This window comes from Eurypyga helias, unplaced genomic scaffold (assembly GCF_000690775.1).
Source record: "Eurypyga helias isolate BGI_N326 unplaced genomic scaffold, ASM69077v1 scaffold38348, whole genome shotgun sequence".
Lineage (NCBI taxonomy): Eukaryota > Metazoa > Chordata > Aves > Eurypygiformes > Eurypygidae > Eurypyga > Eurypyga helias.
In genome coordinates this window covers 28,060-55,413 of record NW_010269502.1, presented here as the reverse complement: position 1 = coordinate 55,413, position 27,354 = coordinate 28,060, and the positions used below count along the sequence as shown (strand labels likewise).

Below are 27,354 nucleotides of genomic sequence, written 5' to 3'. Positions count from 1 at the left end.
GAATGACTGATCTACGTAGATACCATAGGTAAAAGGAGTAAGGATTTGAATTGTAAATTGCAGCTTGCAGACTACTAAATCTCACTGCAGACTGCCCTGGGCAGTATGTTGAAGACCCTGGAGATATTTCCTTAGCTATTACTTGAAACCAAGACGAACAAATGAACTAAGGACAACAGTCTTCATTAATCATAGCTACAAGACCAAGGCTAACCTAACAAAAGGATTAAAAATGTACAACTACTGAAAAAAATAAAGACATGTAAGGCAAGTTTTTACCTTAATATTCAGTATTCGGGATGGCTCACCTGAAGCAGACTTTTGCATCTCTTTTCAGCTGCTTTAGGGAAACACCATCTTTCTTTTTGGGAATGGTGAGATGGGACAGCTGCCTAGACACTGATGAGGAGCATGTGAATTTTGCTAGAAGAGATGAACTGAACACAGCTCACAGTGAGGAAAAAGAGGAACCAGATCGACCCCTGAACTTTGAGCTTGATGTCTGTCACCAGGATCCAGAATGCAAGTCCCCAGCTCCCCTGCCACATGCCCAGGTCAAACTAATCAGCAGCTGGGAAGCAGGATGGAATGTAACAAATGCCATTCAGGTAACCTTTTACTTCCCCACTTATTACAATCATCATTTGAAAAACCTGGTCATCACTTAGCCTGCTTTATTTTACTTAACCATGCCATCATTTTGCAATATTCTAAAAGGTTTCTCTGAATTTATCTCTGAAATTATCTCTGAAAGATATTTCAACCTTTGTGTGTAAAACTAGCACTCCATAAAAATAAAGTTCGAAAGGGAAAAAAAAAAGATAGGTATGTTAGCTAAAGTTTAAAAAAATATTTAAACTAGGTGAAAATGAACAGGTGGTGATTTCACCTGTTTAGGAAGTGCAGACATTATATTTAATTAGACTATTGGAATTCAATAACAGAGGTGTTTGATAGAAATGTGAGGTAAGCATCTAATAGGATAGTAAGAGCCAGATTGACATCAGACATAAATTTACTGACATGTAAGTTAGACTAGATATAAATTGGAGCATGAAGCACAGGAAGTGTAATAATACTTGTCAGTGTTAAAGAAAATAGGTTGAAAAGATTGAAAGCATTTGGTCCCAGCATTTTGTGTGGAATTTCAGTATCTTTCTGAATCCTTAAATTTAGCATTTAATGTTTCAGATTACTTTTTTCACTTTTCATGATTCATTTCCTTACATAATTCTATCATTACCACTAACTTTCTGTCTGACATGGTAAGAAGAAAGAAGTATCCACAGACACATCTAGTCCCAGTAACTGTTACTTAAACACTTTTTCTGGCACTTTAATTATAGAAAAATATTCCTTCTGGTGTCACACAAGTCTGTGATTATGCCAGTGAACATTTTTCTATGTATCCAGTACAATCCTCAGCTCTGCAAAGGAGGGGAAAAAGGACATATTTCTAACCCCACTGTATTTTCAAGCATGAGCACCACCACATGAGAGTCAATGCAATAACATCTAGGGCACAGTAGCATATCATTCTCAGAAAGAGTTCAGCTGTGAATAAAAGTGTGAAGTTCTAAAATACCCCAGCTACATTCTAGTAACACATTTTATCTTCAGTCTCCCCCGACAGCATCTAGTCAGGACAGGAGTCTGGGATGAGAGCCCATTGTTGTCTCTGTGAGTTTTGCCTTTCATTTCACCAAAGCCAAGATTTCATTCTGGAAGTCAATGTTGTCAATATTTGCTCTACGACCTTTTGGCAAGTCGCATTCTCTCTCACCCATTGTTTTTGTGAAAAGCAAAAGTAATAATGCCTCTGTAAATACATCAAAGTGCCTAAAAATTCCTGACTGTCATTATGTGCACAATTACTATTAATTATTAATATTATAGCTTCCAGTTAAAATATATACTGATAACACCATGTAAAAACACTATGAAACATACAGATGCGTATTTAAAAACAGGACAAATTTCAGCTAAATTATCCAATCAGTTCAGTAACTATGATCTTTGTCAAAACTCCCAGCGTGCTGTGTTGTGTACTGCTGTTAAATCTCATTTGGTCAAATATTTTAGAAATCAGCATTAAAAGAGCAGTTGGCTAAACTGCAAGTATTGAGCTTGCTTCCTAAGGCAGGCTGAGGATGGCAAAGCCTGGGAGCTGCAACTTCATTAATAGTACAACCAAAGTGTCCTAACCACACATTGTGAAACTGTGTAAGTGCATATGTGAGCACATATGTGAATCTATGTACACATGTGCTCTTCCCATTTCCCAACACCTTGACATTTGGTTTAGGAACAACGGTGGAGAGCAGACAAAGGGAAGGGGAAAGGCAGGAGAGGAGGAGAGGGGAGACAATATTGAACGGGCATCTGTCAGTAAAAAATAAGAGTTTGAATAAATTCCTATGAATAGCTTCGAAGAGAAAGTCGGAGTTGTGAACAGAATTAAAACAATCCAAACATTTTTGGCTGGTGCAGACAACCTGTGTTAAAATGACAGGTGTTTTTGCCCTACCCAGAGGAAAGGGCAGAAGTGTTTTGCATGGCAATTAGAGGTAAACATTTCAGCAGAATTCTGAAGTGTTCTAAACAGTTATTCTGGTGAATACAATTAGTCTAGAATTGAAATTATTTTTCAATCCAGATTTGTTATAGGAACAATTAAATCTTTGGTCTTTGAAATTAAATAAAGGGTTTTCTTACAGTGTTTTAAATGCAAATATTTTCAAACAAACAGGTAGAGATTTTTATTTTGGTTTTAACTTTAACTGAAAAAATGTGCATTTTGTTGACGATACTGTGCATGTAAATGATTGCCTCAGACATTTGAAGTTTCCAGGGAAACTTGATTTGTATTCTAACACTGCACAGGCAAAAGAAAACCTGTATCCAGTTAATCTAGGTAAGGACAGAGACCATAAAGCTGAGTTAATTCAAAAGGAAAAATGAACAGCATCATCTGGCAGAGTGATGCAAGTTGCACTTCTTTGTATACAGATGCAAAAGGCAAAAAAAAATTTTGTACTGATTAATACAGTAGTGCTGGATAGATAAGCAAAGAAACAGTCACAAGGAAGAAGGTAGTTAAATTCTAATGGGACAGCATTTCACAGCAGAACCAAAGGACAATAAAGTCTATTTATTTGCCAGCCACATGTAGGAGGATTGTTGTAAACGGTATGGAGAACATTTGTCCAAGAGACAGAAAGCCAAAGTAAAAGAAAAATGCACTCACTCTGTAGTGTCATGAAGGCGTACAAGGCAACAAAGGATGGAGAAAAACCAAGAAACAGAGAGGGAAGAAGTGAAATTATGTTCATCTCCACATAGCTGTAATTTACACCACTGTGAGTCTATCTACACTTAGGTCTCAGAAGCACAAACAAGTGTAACAGTGCAAAAATGTCAGCCACTTTACCAGGCAGCTCCAAAGCCCTTTCAGTATTACGAGGTTTGTGCAATATTTAAAATACAGTGTAATATAAGTGCACAGTTCTTCCTTGGACATTTGGTAAAACATGATGTATCAAAGCATACTGAATGTGCCATTTGACTCAATGCACCTGATACCTAACGTAACCATCTTTTGTCTTCTGTCTCCTCTTACAGAGATTAGGTTTTACAAAGATTAGAAATATCTATGGCAGAGGCAGTTTCCTTGTTCCATGTTCAAAATAACACAATACGGTGCTTAACTACTGCCAGTGCTTCTAGGAAAAGCATTCATGCAATTAGTAGTATTACTATTTATTTAAAAGTATGTCAATAATAAATTAATAATTCTTACAGTAGTGATCATAAATATGCTCATTATATTTATACTCTGTATATTGCACATTAGTTTAGAAAAGACTCAACACTTCAATAACCACCATTTTTAGAAATGAAAGTGTATCTCTGTTTCCTTGATGGTGTGCCATTATAGATACCTTGCCGTATTGGGTTCCAATTTGCCTCATTTTTATTTATGTAACTCTGGGAGATTCACTTGAGGATATCTCATGGTTAATATTTATGTTTCTATGATGTTTCCTCTGAGTTACCTGCCTTCATCTCCCAAATGCAGACTAATTCATTAGAGGGCTTACTGAATATCAACAAATCCCAAAGACTTAAGTGGAAAACGCAGTGATGCTGAGGAACAGAATTAGTAGACATGCCTCTAAAGATATAAAGGCAAACATATTTTTCAGGTGTCTGAACACCCCTCACATTAAGCTTTACTGGCACCGGATTTAAGCATTTTCGTAATAGAAACATGCACATGCTTGTCTACTTAGAAAGCTACATGTTTTTGCTGTCCGGTCATCAGATGGGCCAGAGTACAAATCTTCTCATGCTCAACCTTAAATAATTTAGTCACATTTAACTAAATAACCACTTCTATCTTAACTGCAGTACTTGTTCTTAAGTTTTTATTTGCCAGACTTGTGAACAAGGGTAAATCCTTTCCAGTGCCTAGAGCAGCATCTTCCTTGAATTATAGATTGAAGCTAAAGTCATACTCTGAACTAAATTGTAGATGTCTGAGAGAAACCTCATCTCATATCAAGACGTGGTACTGAGAATTGGAGAGAGATGCTCGATGCTGATACCTAACTTAGGACCAGCAAGAAATTCAAGTTGTCAAATGGAGCTAGTCAAAACATGACAGCACAAAGTAAAATTCCAAGACTGTAGGACTATGGTGCACATAAAAATGTTGATTAATATGATTTTAGCTGAAATGCACCTGCAGTACTGGCCAAAATTATTTTTCATAGATTTGCAACCACAAACCCATATAGTCACAACTGGAGATGCAAAAAAACCTGAAGCCTGGTGAGAGCCATCTAAACTCAGATCTGTTTTTCCTATGACAGAATGTCACCATTATCCAATGCAACTGATAAGAAATCTATTTTAGGGAAGACTCTGTAACTAATGTTTGTGCCCTGGTTTTCTCTTTGGATTTTCTCTTGAGGGAAAAAAGGATTCCTGGCATACATCAATACTTCATATAACCTTTTATTTCTGCTCAGACGCTGCAGTGGATTTCTTCAGCTTCATGCACATATTCCTGTAGCACAGAGAAGGCTGCATACAGGATATATATTCTCTTTATTCCCAACCCTACTTTTTATCACAAAAGCTTTTTTATAAAAAATGTGTTATCCTGCACAATTAAATTATATCTACTTCACAGAAATCTCTTTATTTGACAGGTAAGCACTGTGCAGTGGACTGATTTTGAGTTAACTAACTGCCATTCCCATAAATTCCATTAGACAGTTCATCATATCAGTCTACTTTTCCCTTGGTCAGCTGCAAACACTAAAAATGTTATGAAGCCAGAACTCCTAGACATGGAGAAGTGGCTCATCTAAAATTGTTTCTTACTCCAGGAAGAAATATTTGGATCGTTCTCATGGGATTTAAGTTGCTGTTTTGTAAGTTTTGCATTTTATGTTGTTTGTCACATCATCTGGGCAATGAACAGATGGAGGGAACTTTGAATGGATTTACATCAGAATATTCTACCGTTACTGTTATGGAAACGTTAGGAGTGGCAAATCAGTTTTCCATAGCCCCTCTGTGTCAGTATTGCAAGCAAGTTTGTGCTGTGATACAACATAACTGCTCTGCAAATTATTCCCCGGACATGCAGACCGTCCCCAACATATGGACAGAAAACACCATACTGGCTCTTGCAGCATCCCAGAAACAAGTACATGGATTATGGATTACAGAAGTAATTGATCAGAGTATTGCAATTCTTACAGCCTTCTAGGTGTTAAAATGATGTATTAAGTATCTTTAGAAATTAAACCAGTCTTTAGATTATGCTTGCCCATACCATGGGCCCAAAATTGCATTTCCTAATAGATGAGTCACAAGAGAGTTACAGCAGTTTTCTCTCTCTCTGTCTTCTTCATAAATGACTCCAAAACCTCAATTGTTTAGCTACAACTGATATACAGTGGTCTTTTTATGATGTTGGTATGTTTTAAGCTAGGGACACATTCTAAAGTATAATACTGAACGCACACATGAAATTTAACAGGCAATCTCAGCTTTAAATCTGAATATCTCAATTGCACTGGGGGTAAGATATATTTTAAAATATTTATTCTTATCTAATACCTTTATTTTTAACTTTAACTGATTTTTACCTGAGCTTTACTGGCACAGCTGTCTAATATTACATCCTTTTGATAATAGTAGCCAGAAGCACTGCTGTGCTTAAAGAAATCTGAATAATTCTCTTCAGAACTTCAAATTATAACCTTACATTTCAAGAAAGTATTTATTTGACACTTGGTTTTTACCAATGTCAATTATCTGTAATTTCCAACTTTAGTTGGAACTCTTGGCTAGTACTTTTGAAATCTGTATATTTCAGCATCTAGATTTCAAAGCCACCATATTATCTTGCAGGTTATTCTTAGAAACAGTAGTTAAATCAGTGAAACGTATAGTATACTTACCCTGGGGCTGATGTCCAATCTGTCACAGTCTGGTCAGGAAGGTCTTGTGGAATCTGCAGGTGCCTGTTTCTTGGAAGTGGAGACTTCTTGCTGGTTGTTCACTTGTCATGCAAGTTTTAAAATCTTTTCATCTGGAAAAGCTACTACTATTAATCTTTTAGAACAGTTATTTTATAGATGTGAGGCTATAGTCCTTCTACATGCAGCTGGTATTAGCTGAAATTTTGTGCATGTAATCGGACAAAGGAACTAGCAGGTAAGCATACCACGCTCCCAGCCATCTGCTCCCCCAATCCCTTGCTCAGCTGGGCAGAGGGGAACTGACAAAACAGGAGTGAGAAAGCTCATCAGTCATAACTTGCCAGTTACTGTTGTGGGAAAACCAGACCCAACTTAAGGAAAATTAACTTTATTGGTAATTAATATGTATGTTTGATTATTGCATCTGGGATTGGGGGAAAAAACAGTCAAACATTAAAGTAGCACCCTTATTCCCCCCTTTCCCATGCTCAGCTTCAGTCCTTCACTCCTATGGTCCCTTTCCTCCTCTCTGGCATTTTGGACCCTTCCCTGCACACACTTTTCCTGAGGTGCGCCATCTTGGCTGCGGGGCTCAGCCATGCCCTGTGGTGGGTCCACTGAAGCTGGCTGGAACTGGCTGTGTCCAGCACGGGGCAGCCCCAGTCTCTCCTCACAGGGGCTGCCCTGCAGCCCCTGCACTGGTGCCAGCACCTGGGCACCTGCGCCCGATACAACACGTAGAGCACAGTGATGTTGCTGGTGCTTATCCTAACTGCTGCTTTCCAGCACCAAACGGCAGTTTTGTCACTACCCAGTGTGTGTTTGAGGACAGAGAAGACGAAAAGTACACAGACACAGCTCAGTACTTGGGCAATGACTTTCAACTGCCTAGCACTTTGGCGAGTAAAGGCTACAAACAAAACTTTTGTGGTCTAAGGTAGACCTGGCCTCACACAGGGGGCCTTCCTTTGCTTTCTCCTCCTGTCCCGCAGCGACCCTGCACGTCTGAGGGAGTCAGAGCAAGGGACAGGCACTGAGGTCCTGGTGTGGGGCTCAGTGGAGAAGCTGGGAGAGACCAGCTCAACTCTTCTCTTTACATCAGTGTGTTCTAGCCTGTAATAACATGAACCTTTGCACTAACTGGAAAATGTGAATCAGTTTGACATTCTACCAAATTCAACTTGCCAACAGAACCCTTACTGGGGACATCAGTATTTCTACTATTTCATATCTCAGCCAGCCTAAGTACAGTTACATGAATGAAAGTAAAAGTACACGTTTACCCAAGAGCTTTAAACCCTGCCATTCTTCAAAGGCCAACTGCTATCAACGGTAGGCCTGCACAGTAACAGAGGTGTGATCTACATGCACATTTACATATATTTGCAAAAAAAGGTGCGTCAGCTTGCACTTCTCCCATGACATATATAAAAAGAATGGTACATGTGAGTGACACTTCAGAAACATGGACATTGTGCCTCTGCCTCCCAGATCTCTTTTTTTTTCATTTCATCATTAGGTAACCTTCAAATGACTCACGAGATGGCCTGCTCTGGGGGTGTTACTGCCTAAAAATAGCTTTTGCATTGGTAGATAGACAACTACAAGCACACATATGCTACACCACTCTATTTTTATTTTGCATCGCAAGAATTTTTCATAAGGAAAAATATTACATGAATACATGAATTATTACATTAAATATTACATGAATTACACAGGGTCATGACGAGCTTCCTCTGCTCTACACTGCTGTCCATAACCAGGCACACAACAAATGCCTTCCTCCCTGAGGTCGTCACCTGCAGCAGACTCAGGCTCTTGGGGCTGCTACAGACTCTGCTGGTAGACACCACATCCTTCATTGCCTGTGGGAGTGTGTGAGGATGGCAGAGTGTGTTTTCCTGGCCCGGTTCAAGTTCACATCTTATTTACGTACCCCTGCTGCCCAGATACAATATTAGTCTGTCTGTTCAGCAGTCAGTAGAAGCAGTGAAACAGAGCTCCTTGTCTGCCCACACCGAGAGCAACCTTTCTTCATTGTCTGTGGAACTGTCTCCAAGGACGGAGAATCCAGAACCTCTCTGAACAACATGTGCCAGTGCTCAGTCACTCTCGGAGTAGAGAAGTGCTTTCTGGTGTTTGGACAGAGCCTCCTGTGTTTCTGTAGTTCTGTAATTCCATGCAGGCCTATCCTTTGGCATCAACTTTCAGTCACGTCTCTTTCTAAACCCAGACACTCAGACTATGCTCAGCTTCTGCTTATTTTTACTGTAAAACCTTACCAATATATAGTCTGATTTACCAATCCACAAGGCTAAAACTCTTACCTGATGATGAATTCCTCATCTGGGTCACAGCAGCACATTCTTCCCTGACCTCACCGAACTGACCCCATGCACACCCACCTGGAAAGCTGGTGCAGTTCCATACCCCATCCTTCCACCAGCTCTTGAAAGCACCTCTTCAATTATCAAATGAAATCTCATCTTTTCTTTAAAAATTTACCATTTACCTTTCTGCATCTACTGACTCTGATCTCTGTTTTTCCAGTTACAATTAACATTGTCAATGTATTAAATACTTAAAGAAGCATTCCTATGCACTTATAAGAAGATATTTATTTGCATACCTCTGATCCTGTTAGAAGAGTCCTTTTGCTGAAAATTTCACATTAAAAGATACATTGAAACCACCATTGTCTTGACTCACAGTTTCCAGTATTGACTCCTGGTTTCCTTGACTCCTCTGTCTGCCTGTATTTGTTTCCTGTTATCTTACACGTAGATTTTAAATTCTTTGGAGAAGAGACCATCTTTTTGTACTTTGTTTGCACAGTGCCCTGCACAATGGGATTCCGATCAAGGACTTCCAGGTGCTCCAATAATGAAAACAATTTTGAAAGTAAGTCTCAAAATGTTTTATATTTTACCAATATTCTTTACAAAATAATGATTATTTAAATGTGGCCCGTGGTAAATCAGCTTGACATTTGATTCAATTTGCTCTCTTTTTTTCTATATAGAATGGATTCTCCTTGCTATTGAGACCCATTGTAGGGGCTGAGCACAAGATAAATCAGCAGCCAAATGTGATGAGTACCTTTAGAATATACAGACATTAAAACAGGCATTCCATCTTAAAAATCCAGAGGGCCAAGAAAGAGAATGACAGAACCATGATATCAAAGATAAATGGATAGTAGCTTTATGAAAATTATACCTTTTGAAATAGTAAATATTACCAAACAGGATCACGTAACTGTCAGTTGCTTGGAACCCATGATCACTTTATTCCATGGGAGAACGCAGTCACCATGACTTGTTGCAGAAGAAGGATCTCTGGCTCCCTCAGGTGAAGGGAATAGCTGATGTACTTTCCCGCTACACAAAAATCTAATTAATCTACCATGCTTTTTGGTCTCATCAATCCCTGAGAGCATTTTTAACAAGATGAATGAAAACAGATGGTATAATTTCTTTTTTTTTATTTCGTGGCAGGTCACATGGTATTAAAATCCACTATTATTAGGCAACTTTGAATTTCTGTGACTGTTATGTCTGCTTACTTTATTGTTGTGATACTATGTTTGACAGTTACCTTTCAAAACAAAGCCCAAATTAAATATTATAATTATTTACCAGTTTTCTGTAGCTGAGATTTGGACACTTGTGTCTCTCTATAGCACAAGAGCTGACAAGCTATCACTGATGGAAAATATTCTTTAAAATATTCTTTCTGTCCTTTTTCTTAAACTTATGAGGTGTGGAACCTCAGCAAATTTGCTTTAATAAACTGTATGTAACTCCTCCCAAGGTAACATTCCTGCCAAGACAGCAAGAACATAGTGATAGGCAGCAGAAAGTAAAATATTCTGTCAAGTAGCATTCCTTTCCTGTTTTTCATAAACTTTCCTCACTTCCATTAGCAAATTCTCAGAAGGGAACTCACTTTTTATAAAAAGAGGGAGTGAGCCTTAGGGTTCATCAAGGAATAAGGGTTGACAAGCCCAACATCCACAGGTGTCTACCAGAATTTAACACTGAAAGTAAAGAACATCTGAATTATTATAATATACTGATAGAATCAGAAACAGTAATGTTTCTGTAGCAGACTGTCCAATGGCAAAACTTCTTCCACACAATCCATAGATGGTTAATCTACATTTTACTTCAGTGTGTATAATTCCTGACAGCAGGAGATTCACTGAAATGGTACAAGCTCTGTCTGAATGAGCAAATGGAGCTATTTGAGAAAATAAAAAGCCTTAAACACTGATTACACACAGTACTGAAGATGATATGTTGTAACCTACTTTTAGCACAGTAAGCTGTAGAAAACGTTTTGCCCCTAAAGCTAAATAAAAGAAATTGACTTCCATTTGCATCTATTCTCCCTCTTTCCTCACACACACCATGTTTCTTGGAAGGCAATGTTTCTCTGTATTCTTGGCCAGTGGCACTAGTTTTGCCATATGTACAATACTGTGTTCACTAAATAGCTTTAAAAAAAATCAAATTTAATATTTACTTCTTAAAAATATAAACATGAGTCAAAGTGAGGAAACATTCACTTCAACTCATACACACATACTCTGCTATCCATCTCAGTTTCTCTCGGTCCATTTCTTGAATTGACACAAATAACAGCACCAACAGATCATGTTTTGTAGTCCCCTAGAGCAAATATTTTTGGTTGCTTTATTTTATCAGTAGCAACAGTAGCTTCAGCTTTTGCCTTTATTGTACATGGGTATTCCCATTCGTGATAGATTTTTTTATTGCTCAGTTTTCCTCTCTAGAAACATGTTTGATTCAGGATAGTTCCTCCCTGATAAGCAAAGAATTTATTTCAGTTTAAAAACCCATTCTAGTCTGATTATTTCAAATTAAATCTGGATATTTTCAGAAATTATGAATAATTCTACTGAAGCCCGAAGAAATGTAAATGTGGGTATAGGAATTATATGATGCAAGATATATTATTGCTCTTTCATAAGAAATTTATTTATATTTATAAGAAATTATTTTTCTTCTATAATGATTGTTAATTCCCTCATTTTACTGTTTAGAATTTTTAGAATCACATTTAGAAGTTGTCACTGAGGTCTGTTCTATCTCACTACATTTTAAAGACATGCTCTTCTCTCATTGTCTGCATGATTTCTGCAATGCCAAATGACATCTCCCCAGCCACCTTCCCTTAAGGGACTTAAAAATCTTCTTCTAAGCTTTAATTGGGATCTGGAGTTTAAAATGAGTTCTCCACTCCTGCCCTTGTTGCTTTTGTTTTTTTTTTTCACTTTTGCTGGAAAGCCAGCTGCTCTGAGCTCTTCCTTTTGTACTTTTTACTGTTGTCACCTCAAGTTAAAAATAAAATACCTGCATAAAACTGTAGGCTTCCCTCTGCTGCTTGAATGGGATATCAGAGACTCTAGGCTATCTATCTCCTGAGTTGTAAGGAGCTGCCATTCCACCCCTGAAGGTTTCCTTTCCTAATCAGAAAGGATAATCAGCTGCATAATTCAAACTTTCTCTCTTGCCTTCTACTTATTCCTGTCTTATGCCAATAGTTAGATACTTCTCATATCCAGTCATTTTTCTTCACAGCATCTTGCCCATCATATGCTCCTACCTGTTGTTGCTACCTCATATGGTTCACAACCTATGTCCTCTAGTGTTCTCCAGTTTACCTAATGACTTCTTTTTCCCCCTGTCCCTGCCTCCCCAGTGTAGTCATTCCCCAGGTTATCCAGCTTCCTGCTCTTCCTTTGCTTTTCCAGGCCACGTCAGTCTCATGGCCTTTGTAAAGGAACTCATCTCATTCTACAGATGACACAGAAAGAGAGATGCATCTCAGATGGAGATTCACAAATCTTAAAATAAGTGCCCTGCACTATTGGAATGAATAGTCCGCTAGTGATCCTTATTTCTATCCATCCTTTCCAGAGCTAACAGGTTAGCTTTACTTTTTGCTGTATTTAGATAGGTGAAGTTAGGAATCCCATTCTCAATGAGTGTGCATCAAAGCAAGGTAGGTTTGTCATGTATGTCTCTTCTGCTACTGTGTGTACTCATTCATTAAATGTCTGTTTTAGACAGAAGTTGGATGACATTAATCCAATCCATAGATGCTAAGAAATAATAATTTCCTTGGGTACCAAAGAGAGTAGAAAAAGGAGTCACTGTAGTAACCTTACTACTAGTCACTGAGTTTTCTCCTAAAATACATTAATTTTACCTCATGAATAAATTGGGGGTTTGCCTAAAAATTTGAATGTGAGAAATGAAAGTTATTTAGGAGAAAGGAACAGAAACTAAACACACTCTTAATTTCTAAAATATGAAATCACCACAGCTCTCCAGTATGAACAAAGGAGAGATCCATTAGAGATGAGAAGCTTTCCCTGCACTGTCAGAATGACTCAGGTTAAGAAAAAGAATTTAAGCTCTTTTTTTAAATAGACAAACTTTTACAGCAATTACTTAACTAACTTTAATAGTGAAAGTGGGTTTACCTCTATCCACACAGTCAGTATTTGTAACTAAATGTTAAGAATAAACCTGAAGTCTTTGTCAAAGGTCAAAAATAATCAAGGGCCCTGCTTTGTTCATCCACACATCCCCACCTGTTTTTTCCAGACAGCACCCTGTCTCCAAGAAAAAAATAAATTTTAAACAAAGAGAAAAAAAAAAAAAGGGAGGGAAGAGAAAAAAACCTCAAACAAACAAACAAACAAACCCCAAACAAACGAAAAAAAAAAACCACCACCAAAACCCCAACCACACAGGAAAGGAATATGACTTACTTTATACCTCTGGTACTTTCGTTCATGGGCCAGTAGGGTTCAAGAACCACCGTGTCGCAATCTGTACAAACAGAATGCAAAATAACTCCTCAAGCAGTAATGCTTTAAGTATTTTGCATTTAGAGACCTTAAAAAATCATCTTCAGCATGCATTTTATATGCCATATGCCTGGTTTCACAATGCATCACTATATTCAAACTTTTTTTTTTAGGGGAGAGCTTAAATAACTGCTTTTATGCCGAGTACTCGGCTCGTGCCAGAAACCATGTCACATACTTTTTTCTGATCTGTAGTTTTTCTCTTTATTACTAATTATACACATGTGGAATGTTTGTCTTATCTACTTAAATTAGGGGAATTTTTCTACTTTGCTGAATTTTAAGGGTGATGTGATCTTTCATGACATTATAGGAGAGACACCTCCATTATGGGAATTTATTTGCAACTTCAACCTTACCTGTATCTGTGCATGATGAAATATCAGCAGTAAAATCAGTTGCTGCTTCTTTTATCCTAAAGGTAGAAGCCTCCAGGGGTGCCACTGAAATTTAACTGAGGTTAAGAGAGGAACAGCAGGAGAGATTTGTTGTCTATACCCAGCCTAATTGTAAGACAGCATCTTTTCTCACGTATTCCAGAAGAATATACCGTGATACTCCATATCAGGTTACTGATTCCTAGAGACCAAAAATAATAGTATACCACTATTTATGTCCTTCATCCAGACTATTAACTGTATTCTCTCCAGGCAGTGCTGTAAGACAAATTTCCCCTTTATATGCTGAGCTCTGGGAGTCATTACAGCTTGAGTAAGAGTCCACCTAAAATTGGTGGTTGGGTCTGTGCTGAGGAAAGAACAGTATGATATTAGCCAGGGGAGGATTCAGTCACCTTTTATTCCACATGCAGTCATGAAAAATCCTATGCCGGCTTTCAGAAAATATAAACCAGCATCCAGGAGATGTAACTTGGCGTCCTTTTCACCTCTCAGAGGTACATAAGGTTTGTTCCAGCACGAAGTTCTTTGTAGTATGAGTTGGGTTTTTTCCATTTCCTCTTCAACCTTACTTGTTAAACGCAACAAGAACAGCGGCTTGTCCCATATAGGCAGCATTCAAGAAAAACTCCTAACAAGCCAAATGCTTTCTCCCAGCCTGAGTTTGAACTTTCTGTGCACTTTAACTCTTCCTCTTGTTATGTCAGTGTACACTCAAATAAAGTTATTTGGCTCCCCACTGCTTTGCTTTGCTTCTAGTCTCCCAGAGTCCACTCTCTGCCTCCCCACAAGCTCTTTTGACCACATTTTCATGTAAACTCACTCACATGTTGCTGTACTGGATGTTTCGAGTACTTGCCTGCCTTCAGGTGAAAACTCGGGAATCCATAATGAGCTGTAACGTGAGAAATATGTAAGCAGCCAGTGAGTCCATGTTGCTCACCACTACTAGCTTTCAAAATAATGTTTACTTTAGTTTTGACTGCCTTTTTCCATCTCTTTTTCCTCTGTGCTAGATAAGACATAATAAAAGCCCTTATTCTTTTACCAAAGCCTGCTTTCTCCTTTGGGACCAAGCAAAATAATGTATTTTCTTAAAAGGTAATTTGCTTGGGAGATTTACTTTGTGCGATTCAGTGCATTCTTGCAGACAGCTCTGTATTTATGCAAACTAACATTTTCTGTCAACCCATGCAGAATTAAGCATCAAGTATATTAATTCAGTTTTATAACAAATATTTAAACCAATAGCAAAGCCAATGGGATCAGCTGTCACACTCAAGAGCAGCAATTCCTTTTTTGCTGGGACATTTTCTTTTCTCTGCTCCCTTTCCTAATCTTTAGGAGATTCTTAAAACTAATATGGCCACTCAGAGGAGACCAAAATGAGTGGCTTTCAGTCAAATGGACACATAAATTTTGCAGTACAGGCCATGCGACTTCCTTACTTGCTTATCTTATCACAGTGTCTCCTGAGCAGTCTATCTGCCTTATCATCTGCGTATGGGACCTGAAGGATTGACAGAACAGCACTTCTAAAGTTTCTCTCAGTATATAAGGTGATTGCTAGCATTAATCACAGAATAAACACCTTAGCCTCTTTCCTCCCTGCAGCTAAAACAGGCTGGTCTTGACAGAGAGAAAGAATAAGAAAAATCAGGAAAAACAAGATTGCTGGGGTCTAATACAACCATCCCTGAAGTTAAAGGAAGATTTTTCACTGACATTAAAGGAGACGGATCTGCTGCAAAGGTCATGCAGGCCATGGACAATATTTGAAATTTTCTACAGAACAGCTTGTTGGTTTTTTTTAAGTCAAACTCAGCTGAGCTGTGAACAAACTGAGAACCGCATGGGAAAGCAGATGAATTCTTTTCCTGGTGTCTGTAGAGCAGTGCCAGGAGTCTGGGTAGCCAGCTAGGGAACCAGAAATTCTTACTGCTGAGAAGAAATAGGATATAACTGATATGGTAAATACATGGTGGGATGATTTATGCAACTGGAATTTAAAAATAATTAGATAAAACTTGTTTACCAAAAAAGAGTAGGAAAAAGAAGTGAGGGTGACACTGTATGTTAGAGAGATGATTTTCTGTGTTAGAGCTATTGTATGGAAAGAAAAATTGTATTGTTCATGGTCATTTCAGTTTTAAAGACCCGAGCTGGAGGTTGCATGCGGTCTCTAGTAAAACATCATTAGAGTTACTAAAAATGATAGATGATAATTATCTAACACAAAAGATATTGAACTTACATAAGGTAATTCTATTTTTGAGCCTCACTACATTGAATAAAGATGAACAGAGCAGTGAATCTAATTATATTCATTATGGAAAGACAGAGGACAGTAGTATATATACTTGGTACTTCAAAAGAGTGAATTTTACAAACCTGGAGAAAATGATGAGTGACAATTGGTTAAGAAGAATAAATACAGACAGCAATTTGTAAAAGCAATTTGAAAGTTGTTTAACAAGAATTTATGAGATGCCCAGAAGCCACATCTCATAATTAAGAAATAGTATGCCTATGTGTTAAAACCCCTCCTACTTCAGAGTATGCATTAACTGCTACAGAGGACCATATATGTGATTTCATGCAAATAGAGAGGTAGAAACTGACCAATAAATGTTAAAGGAATGAAGTAGAGGACAGTATCTATAAAACATGGAGAAAAGGAAAGCAACAGTCCTGTGGAATTCAGTGATTTTGCCTAGTATTTATGAGGGGTGACACAAAATAATGAGGCAGAAGATGCAAAACTGCATCCACTCCAGGAGAGTGTAGAAGGTAAACCCAAAATCTGTCATCACTAGTGAAGATGAACAGCAGAGACACAGTGAGCGCTTGACCGCCAGCATCCCTTGTCCTCCATGGTGCATGCCGGTGAACCTGGCCAAGCCACTACGACACACACCCCAGTGCTGAATTTTGCTGCACTGATCTCCCACATTAGCAGTAGAGGGATGTTCTAAAATTGTTCCAAACTTTGAAAAAAGATGCAGCTGTTCATAAGCAGTCTCAGTAGAGTCAGGAGGATGTGCTCATAGCACAGGAGAACAGTGGGCCATTTTGTAATTTTTCAGGGTGGTCATCATGCTATACTGCATAAGACATTTAAAAGTTAACTCTCAGAGTTTCCAGGCTGTGTGCAGATGCTCCTCACTCCATTGTGCACCTATTCTCTTCCCCATCAAGAGAAACAGGAATCTTTGAAAGGAAATTCGTTTTAGCTTTGCTAATGACCTCTCCTAAGATAGGTGTGAGTTATAAATTGAGGTGCCTATTTTTTCCATGCTTAGACTTGGGCAATTAACTATTAGACTACAATTAATTAATTAGGCAATTAACTACAGTTACTATTTAAAATGGATGTTAAAAATTATCTTGTTAATATTTTGAAAGCAGAATGCCCAGTGAGTTTGCACTTGGGAGACATAACGAAAGATACACCTGACCTGACAGTACTCTTACTCAATCATTATTACATGTGGAATTTTCAGAAGATTGTAGATATCATGCCAATATTTAAAAAGACAGGTAAGTCCTGACTAGTGAAACCTGGCAACAATTCTGAAAAAAAGAATGTAATTGTTAATACAGGTTTTAATTGATACAGAATGAAAACCTAGGAATATAATTAGTGTCAATCATGGTTTTGGAGAAAGAGTCCTTACAGTTCTTATTAAATACACTTGATGTAATTCTGTGATTAGTCTGTAACACAGGTAGTGAAAGATAAATAATATATTTAGACTTTTAAAAGGAATTTTTTGACACATTAATATACAACATTCTGATTTAAAAATTAGTGCAACAATAGAATACATCTTAAATGGATTAACAACTGTCTAAATGAACAATCCAAAAGAAGTAACTGTCAATGTGGATCTGTTGTCAAAGGAATGAGTTTCTAGTAGGGTTAAGAGGCTATCTAGTAGAAGAATTGGCATCTGGTCCAGTATTGTTCAGTGTAGTCAAGAGTGATCTGGCAGAAGATACAAAATCACGGTTGATCACAGTGGAGGCTAAGAAAGGAAAAAGACCTCTTGTGGAAGTGTACTGAAAACCAGAGTTCTTGGGTTTATGCCCATACTCTTCTACGAATATCCATGAAGGAAGTTTTCCTGTACAGTTTCTATGCCTAACCCATGTTCGTGTAAGGAATCAAATACATAGTTGGGAAAATAGTTAAGCTTAAATGAACTGTTCCAGTGCAGTAACTGCAAGTGGTGTGAAATGCAATCAGAGCTATTTCACCAGTCTGGCATGTTAGCAGGTATTCTGCATAGAGCAGAGCATGTCTCTTGGCATGTCTCAGCTCTGACCATGATTTGATCTTCTTTACTTTTTAATTACCTTTCAATCTGTTTTGTTTTTCAAAGTGCCACATTTCAGGTTCAAACAGCCTATGAAATGAAGCATTTTACCTGGGACTAAAAAGTCCTAAAACCAGACATTAAGGAATCCTGATATTTTCTCAGAGTGCTTGACTGTGTTCATTTATGCATTTTTCTAAACACATTTTATTCCTTGAAGAGGTGATGTGGTGTTAAGAAGTGGTATGATAGCAGAAGGCCCACTTTTTGCATTCTACACTAATCCAGATACGTAGTATTTTTAAACAAGCAGCCAGCCTTTCTGGTGTGGGAAACACTCCCCTGCAGGTTTTTTTGTACTCAAATATTGCAGCCAAACCATCGACAGATGCAAAAATGTGGTAATGTGCAGATGTAATTTGGAAATCCTGATCTGCTTGTTTTGTATTGTAGGTAATTTCTGGTGGTAGCTGTCATACCTGGTTCCTTCCTCTTGGGGGTATTCTGACAAGGCTAATAAATAGCTTCTAGCTGAGACTGACCTTTCCTCACATGCCCTTTCCTCTCATGTCCTTGCTATTTCTTCACAGGCTGGTCACCAGTCCAGCCCTCAGTCCTTTCTTCTTTCTAGGCCCAGCTGCCTATGGCTAAGTCTACTCTGGATGCTTAACAAGGATCTCCACCCAGGCACATGTATTCACTCATTGACAATGAACTGTACACTTCCATCATCACTCTAGGGTGAAAATACCCAAACCCTGCAAAATCTTTTGGAGGCAAGGGAAGATGTAGCCTACCGGACAAATTTGGGGTCCCTCCCTGTACAGAGTGGATGGAGTGATGGCAAATAACACAGCCACTCGAGCTGAGTTGTGATAGAGGACCCTTTCAAAAACTCCATCTCCCCTCTACCCAACCGTATGAGTGCTTTTCCCCTGTGCTCTTCTGTTTTGTACCAGATCACCTTAAAAAAGCATATTTAGAGTAACGTATTTGACTTTGTGCTAGAACAGTTGGAAACGCGACCACTCAGACAAGAACACTTCCCAGAGAGAAAGCTAAAACTAAGAGCTGAGAGGCAATTTAAGAAATGGTTCCTTTGGCTACTCATTTTGATACCTCTCAGCTAAAGCTGTCAGTGCCATAATTTGGACATGAGAACACAGGATCAGAAACCTCAATAACAGCGAGTGCTGGGGCCAGGCTGGACCGAAGGCGCCTTGACAAACGGTGTAGGAATTGCCTGTGTCCCCTGTCTGTAGTAAAGAAACAGTGAAATGTTGACATGCTCTGTCTATATTCTCCATGCACTCACTTCTCATCAGAGGGGCACAAAAGCCACCTTCAGCAACATCCATGAAATTATTTATTTATGGAGAAGGAATTTTCCACATAGAAGAAATTTCACTTTAAGAAATGGCCTAAGGTTGCTGAGCAGCTGTAAGACAGAGAACACGGCTCAGTGCCTGAACTGTTATGTTACATTGACAGAAAAATACGTGCTTATTAAAGATACCTTTTTCTTTGAAACTAAACTATATAAATGATGGAAATGGTCTAACAGAAAGTATTGCTTTTGGAAAGGTGAGAATAGAACATCAAATCCGAAATGACTTTTTAAGTTTGACAAAGGGTCTTTCATTCTTTGAGCCATCACTAACATTTTTGGATATTTTGCAGAAATTCAACAACTTGCTCATACGTGATTTTTTTTTTTTTTTTAAATGGAAAACCCATTTCTGTCAAGGCAAGAAAAGCACTGTCATTTCACCACATACATACTTACTTTATTGGCATGCTCAGATTTCTCCCATTTCTCTCCACTAACCATACTCTGTATCTGAAAAGCTGCAAAACCAGTTATGTCCACAATGTTTGCTTTCTATTTTTAACTGAAAGCTGAAGGACACAGAAATGGTAAGTCCCTTACACAAATCTCACCAGGTATTGTTTACAAACTCTGGGAAAAAGATGTCAAATACATCAGCTGAAGGGAAAGCTTACAGTTTCTGTAGAAAGTTTCAATTTAGAAATTCTAAACTCACTGTATGTGAATTGAAATTGGCAATCACCAAGACATAATTTTAAGAAAGAATACAGAGTGAAAAAATGTTTGTTTAATAAGGTCTGAATTCAGAAGATGAAAACAACAACTAACAACAACAAAAAAGGCCACTTCCATCATCCTGTGGTCTGTGTTAAGTACCAAATGAAATTATTTGATATAAACAACAGCAAGGAGATGTTGGAGGTTAGAATTATGTTATGCTCTGATTAAACTAACAATTAAGCATTGAAAAGCAGACAGCTGTGGGGAGGACTGCAAATGCCTGCCTAATGTGATAATGTCTCCAAAAGACTGGTTTAAGTTGAGGCTACTCATACAGTTAGTTATGTTACATCATACAGTTAGTTAGTACATTTATTTAACAGACTAAATTCAGCAGGGGAGAAGCCACTGTGCGGGTAAGGCCTGCGCTGACACTTCCTTGCGGTTAATTATCCAGGGACCCTTTAGGTCAGCAGATACTGTTTGAACTCCCAAATGCAGGTTAAGGGGTAAAACAATAATGCTGCGAGTGCGGAACAAATGAGATAAGCTTGCTACAAACTGCAAGGAGCTGAGAAAATATCATTGTTCTTATGTTAATATGGAAGATAACTCTCTGACTTTTATCTTCCCGAATTTTCCATAGACTTGGTTTATTTGTGATGCTTTTAAACTTGGTCGGTTATGTAAATGTTCTCTAAGGGTTGTTTTCATAGGAAAGAAAACACATTTTGTTCTTTAAGCAACTGCCTAACTTGCCAGTCAGTCGAAGCCACAATTAAAAATGGCATGATAGCAAAAGCTACTGCTTCACGTGTGCTACCTGCAGTCTGGCTACAGACAGACATCTAGTCTTTTTAAGAAAGTAAACTGTTAAATGGCAGAAATGGTAGAATTTTTAACACTTCTGCCAAGTTCATGTACAGAAGAAATGCTAATTACACTGCAAGATAATTGGGTCATGAGACCTGTATTAGAGTGGAGCTAAGCCATTGGAGTGGGGAGATTTGGGTCACTGAAGTACCACAAGCTATGTAGTTGAATGTCCCAGTTCCTAAATGAAATGTCATCTGTGACTTACACAAAACCATTGTTGTAAGAGAAGTAATTGAAAACAACAAAAAAGGTATCTCATCAATAACTTTATTATTATATCAGTAATAATAACTGAGGTACCTCTGTTTCAGTACATAAATGCATAAGCCTTTTTAACTGAAATGTAACAGGAGATGTATTTAATGAGTCTTCCCATTCTAATTCAGCTGAAGGCTGAAGATATATGTGCATCTAGAGTGAAGCCTGGTGAAATAGGCAAAGCTGCTTTTTCAAATGATGAGAATTGCATTTTTCTCATTGACTTTGAGAAAAAACAGTGCTCTAATTTAAGGACTTCTAATCTTGCTTCTCTGGTTGATGCTTATCTCACAGTCTACCCTGCTATTTTGTAGCTGGAAGAAAAGGAGAATACCTTTTATATGTTGATAATTATTTAGTGTTTGAAAAATCGCCTCTCCTCAGAGCCCTCATTATGGATCAGGCCTGGGAGTTCTCGCATCACTTAGAAGTGGGATGCAAAGTATAAACCCTACAAAGCTGAGACAGACACACCCCTTCTTGATGGGCTCCATCAGAGCTGGGCTTCTTGACTGTCCTCACAGAAACTGTCTGCTAGTTGCAAAACCTGAGGGAGTTGACAGAATCACCAAAGACACAAGCATGCCTGAAACACTTGTCCGCCACATGGCCTTATGTCCACAATTGTGGGTGGAAAAGTCTGAAATTAAGATTTAGACCATTAAACTTACCTCTCCTGTTTTGGCTCCTGAAACCAGTCAGTGGCACTACGCACTCAGGAAGTGAGAGGAGAGTGGGTCGCTCCTTCTTCGAGGAGGCCTGTTTCTTTCAGGGATTCATGGGTTTTGCAGATCAGATGGGGTTGCTCAGGTTTGGTCAGATATAGAGTTTAGATGGGTTTGATCCAAATCAAGTCCTTCTGTCAGTCTAGAATAGCAAACATGAGCACAAATGTTCATATTTCATCATGTCATTGATGCTGTAAGAAATATTGAAGTAAAAATTTCTGGAGAACTAGTTAACTGCATTTTGTTTCCTCCCTACCTTTCTTCAGTCATCAAAACCAAAACCCCTGACCAGTCTGACTAATGCCCATTGATTAATTTCAGCTTTGTAACATAGAGAAATATGTCATGGAAGAATCTTTCCTAAAATGGATCTTTTTTTATGAACAACTATTGTTCAAGGGCTTTGTTGGTTTTGTGCTGATGAAAAATTAAACCACATAAAAGTGTCTTTTGTCCTTAAGTATAGAGAAGGAAGACAAGAAAAACCAAAGAAATACACACAGTGTTCTGTGAAACTAAATCAACAGGGTTTTTTTACTGGATAAAACAAGAATAATTCTGTTCCTTTCAGAAACTCTTTAGAGAAAAGTATGCCTATATGTTTTACATGTATTTTTAAACACCAAAGTTTGCACAGTCTAGTAGCTCAGCTGTGAAAAGAATCACTTTAGCAGTGGACTTAACAAGAGCAAAGGCTGCATGAGGCATACAGAGGCTGCAGAGGAAATGCAAGAGAAGTCTGATGTCACTCTAATGACATTTTCTTTCCAGAGGTCTGTTGAAAATTTTTAGACTGAAGAGAATTGTCATTCCTGGATCCACGTACGGTGCTATTTTAATTTGAAAGAAACTTGTGCAGATGATGCGACAGTTGCTTCATTTTACTGATATTGAACCTGTTTCATTAATATGCATGTTGACTGAATAACTGCCTATGAACTTTCTAAAATGTGCTTCTAATCACATCAGCATTAAATATTAACTAGGAACCTGACTCTATCATTCAGTCACATTCTCTTTTTCCTGCCTTATCATTACATGTGTGTCGATAGAAGTTATTTTTGCTGATAATTTATTTTATCATAAATAAACACATTTCTCATGATTGTTACTTAGCTGAGTGTAGCAGTACTTCCACCTCACAGTGAGGTGAAAACAATGTTCAATGGAGGGCAGGTTTAGGAGTGGGTCTTCTAGTAAACATATTGCCTCAGGGATTTTGTGCTATCTTTACTTTCTCTTTTTCCTCTTCAGGGAATATTTGTCCTAGGATTGCCTTATGCTCTTCTCCACAGTGGATACAGTGGCCTGTTTCTTATTATCTTGGCTGCAGCATTATGCTGTTACACAGGAAAGATTCTAATCGCTTGCCTGTATGAAGAAGATGAAGATGGGCAGCTCGTAAGAGTGAGAGACACGTATGAAGATATCGCAAACGCCTGCTGCAAAAAGCTATCTCCCAGACTAGGTGGCATAGTCGTCAACGTGACCCAAGTGCTGGAACTGATCATGACGTGTATTTTGTATCTTGTTGTTAGTGGGAACTTGCTGTCACACAGTTTTCCATATGTACCAATAACTGAGAAAACTTGGTCTGTAATTGCGTTTGTTACACTGCTGCCTTGTGTATTTATCAAGACCCTCAAAATTGTTTCCAAACTCAGCCAGCTTTGCTCCTTGGTCCATTTCATTATCATCCTTGCAGTGATGACTTACTGTCTCACACAAGTACACCAGTGGTCCTGGGCAAAATTTAGACTCTCCACTGAGTTTGAGGACTTCTTGGTCTCTGTAGGGGTGATAATTTTCAGTTACACTTCACAAATATTTCTTCCCACTCTTGAAGGTAACATGGAAAACCCAGGGGAATTTAGATGTATGATGAATTGGACTCACTTTTTTGCTTGTGTCTTGAAAACAACCTTTGCACTGACTGCATTCTTGACCTGGGGTGAAGAGACAAAGGAAGTTATTACTGACAACCTGCCATCATTTCTTCAAACCCTGGTGAATTTGTGTCTCTTAACCAAGGCTCTTCTTTCTTACCCTTTGCCCTTTTTTGCAGCCACAGAAATTGTGTATGCTTGTGTTTCTAGAGGCAACCATTCCAATTACAGATCTCCACTGTTTGCTCTGGGTGTAAGAGGCTCATTTCTCCTGTTAACTCTGCTGATGGCCATGTTCATACCACATTTTGCTCTGTTGATGGGTTTAACAGGCAGTGTGACAGGTGCTGCTATGACTTTTCTTCTTCCTTCTCTCTTCCATTTAAAACTTAAATGGCAGAAACTATCTTTCTTAGAGAAATGTGCAGATATCTCTGTTTTTATTTTGGGTTTCCTTTGTAGCCTTGCAGGCATGGTTTGCTCAATAAAAGGGCTGCTTGAAGTATTTGGAGGAGTGTAAAAAAGATTTCCTGAAAGTCAAATAAGCCCAAATCTTAAAAATGCTTTTACCCTGTTAGTCAGTATATAACAAATTTTGTCACTAGGTAAAATTAAGCATATACTTTAATGTTTGCAGGATCAGGGCTTGAACTGTATTAGCTCTAAGTAAATTGGGAAATAGCCTTTATAGCCAAAAAGTACAAAATTACTCCTATTTACAATGTTGAGAGGAAAGAATGTGTTAGAGATGGTTTAGCATGAAAATAATTTTAAACTAATCCTATGTGTTGTTTTTTTTGTTGTTGTTGTTTTTGGTTGTTGTTGGTTTTGTGGGGGGTTTTTTTAGTGTTTTTTTTTTTTTTTCTACACACGGTATGCACAACCTAAAATGGTTACTGTAAGTGATTCCACCAATTTAACCAGAATTTCTCACAGGTTTAGATAGTGTTCAGTCTCAAAGCTATCAAATCTAGCTTACACGACATGATGGAGTTTGAGAGAGCTACTATTTCAAATGGAAGAAATAAGATTTCACATTATTGGCAGAAATGTAATTCAACTCATGAACAGAACGAATCAGAGAACATTTTTGATGTGAGACAAGTTCTACTACTTGTTTTTTAAATGAGAAGGCAAAAAGAACTCAGTTTACAACAGCTTTGAAAGCCTGCTTTTATCATGAGTTCAAATGGGAATATAGTCGGAGTGAAATGGGCATTCTAACAGCTCACAGTCATGGAAAAGGGAATTTGTTCTGAAAGAAGCTATAGCTGATGACTGCAGCTTTTCTGCAAGTCTAATTCCTAAGATTCATGCCTCTGCAATGCAGTTACTCTATTGGTTGGGTTACAAGAATTCTCACTGGTAACATGAAAAAGTTAATATGCAGTTCACTTTCCCTCTTAGGCAGGAAATTTCTTTATCTTTCTATTTTATCTGATGATATTGAAAGCTCAGTGAAGTAAATCAAGTTCAGTAAACAGGCACATGGTTAACTTCCTGTAGAACTCGCTAGATCTTTTGCTTTAAAAATACCTTTAAAAGATATTGGCTTAATAAGAAGATCAACATGGCAATGTATTTCACATTAGTGATAAAACATTATAACAAGAAGCAATCTAATCACAGTACTCTAATGAATACATATCATCTTATTGTACTAAATTTATGTTATCCTTGGTAATTAATGATTTGAAAGAAGAAAGTTTACATCTTTGTTATGAACAAATTCACACAACCTTCTCCTGCGTTATGTGAAAGTCTTTGCATGTCAACGTAAGACTGGATTATAGAGTTCAAAAGCCTAGTAGTAACTGCCTAACTAAGCTATTTTTCCGTGTAGTATCTTAGCATTAATGCTTCTGTCCTGCGTGAGCAACAGTGACCTCTCAAGGCTAATTTGCTGAATGATATATAATGTGTGATTATACTTAAGAGAGAAGTTCTGATAAGCCTTGTATGCCAATCTGTTCCTTTCCTTGTCTCCTAATTTATGCTTGTCATATGTGGAATAGTGATGAAAAGTTTATTAAAACAAATTAATTGCCTAATTACAAAATATTAAGAAAGCTGAGGAAATAAATAGTGTCTTAGAACTTGCATTACATCTTTGGTACAGTGGGTCAAATTCTGTGCTCAAATCCACAATAATTTATTTATATTGAGATTTGTGCTGGAACAAATAGGAGGTATGTATTTTTAAGGAGTCTTCTTATTTTTATGCAGAATGTCAAAAATACATTACTCACTGAAGAACTTGAAAGCTTGTTATTACCCCTATGACACAGTCAGAAGGATATTATTACTGGGATGATGTCGATGAAAGGGTATCATTACTTTTAGTGTGGAGAAGTTTCACAGATAAACAAACATGCAGGAACAGTATTTGTTCTATTTATCCTATGTAAATCTTGGAGGACAGAAGGAGGTTGTCTAAAGAGTTTTGTAAAAATTATTTGAGATACTTAAAAACTTTCCACAAAAAAATCCACCATTTTTTTCCATTTCTTACTTTTATTTAATGTGTTTTGTCTCTAACTCTTCAGAAATTCTTGGAATTGCCTCAGTGCATTTGCTGTTGAGGAAAGCCTGGAAACAGGATAAGTGGTGTATGGCAGTTTTAGGAATTACCTGGCTTATCGGTGTGATTCAAAACTGACTTAAATTGGGCTTTCTTCTCTCAGCCTTTTCAAGAAGCCAATGCCTATTCTTTTCAGGCCAAAGATACCCCATCCCCACTCTCCCACCCCCCAGTGATGCTCTCTCACTTATGCAAACTCTTTACTACAAGAGGAGACGTTTCATGTTTTATAAGACATGTACTGTTATTGTCCTTATTTAATCCTTCACATAATCTTTGTTAAAATCGGGGAACAGCAAGGACTATGACTAACAAGAAAAATACAACTATAAATGCACAAAAGTGAAAGGGCACTCATCCAAGTGCAAGGCTCCAAGAAGTCACTTAGCAGAGGCCACTAGAATAAGAGAGAAAACATAGTTCAAGATTCCCTTTTTGTGGCCAGCACTCAGAAATTTTGAAGTGTGCCATTGCTGTGGGACACAAAAGCTGTATGAGCTTCCCTTTAAAGCCGTGGTCAGACATCTTCATGAGAAACTATCTTCCGGGGTCAAATTAGATGAACCTTCCAACTCGGAAAGGCAGATACACACACATCCTACAGCTTGAGCCTGAATGTGGTGCTCAGCACATGGTAAAGACAAAAATAAGTATTCATGATATAAGGCTGACTCACTGGATCTGATTTCCTAAAGTACACAATTGCATATTTTTAGATATAGACTTATTTCTGAATACTTTCCAATGGCAAGATTCTATTAATAATGTACATAAAATATTTGCAACTGTCTATATTAGACATTAAAGTACCATCTATAGAATATGTTCAGAGAATCTAGAAAGGTGGTATT

At 37.9% G+C, this 27,354-nt stretch overlaps 1 protein-coding gene across 1 annotated transcript; it reads left to right on the top strand.

Annotated features, from left to right (window-relative positions):
* Nucleotides 1-299: 299 nt before the first annotated feature.
* On the top strand, nucleotides 300-24,442 carry LOC104514449 (vesicular inhibitory amino acid transporter-like). Its single transcript, XM_010158129.1, has 2 exons — nucleotides 300-608; nucleotides 23,291-24,442. The coding sequence occupies exons 1-2, from the start codon at nucleotides 300-302 to the stop codon at nucleotides 24,440-24,442; spliced, it is 1,461 nt and encodes a 486-aa protein (XP_010156431.1).
* Nucleotides 24,443-27,354: the final 2,912 nt, after the last annotated feature.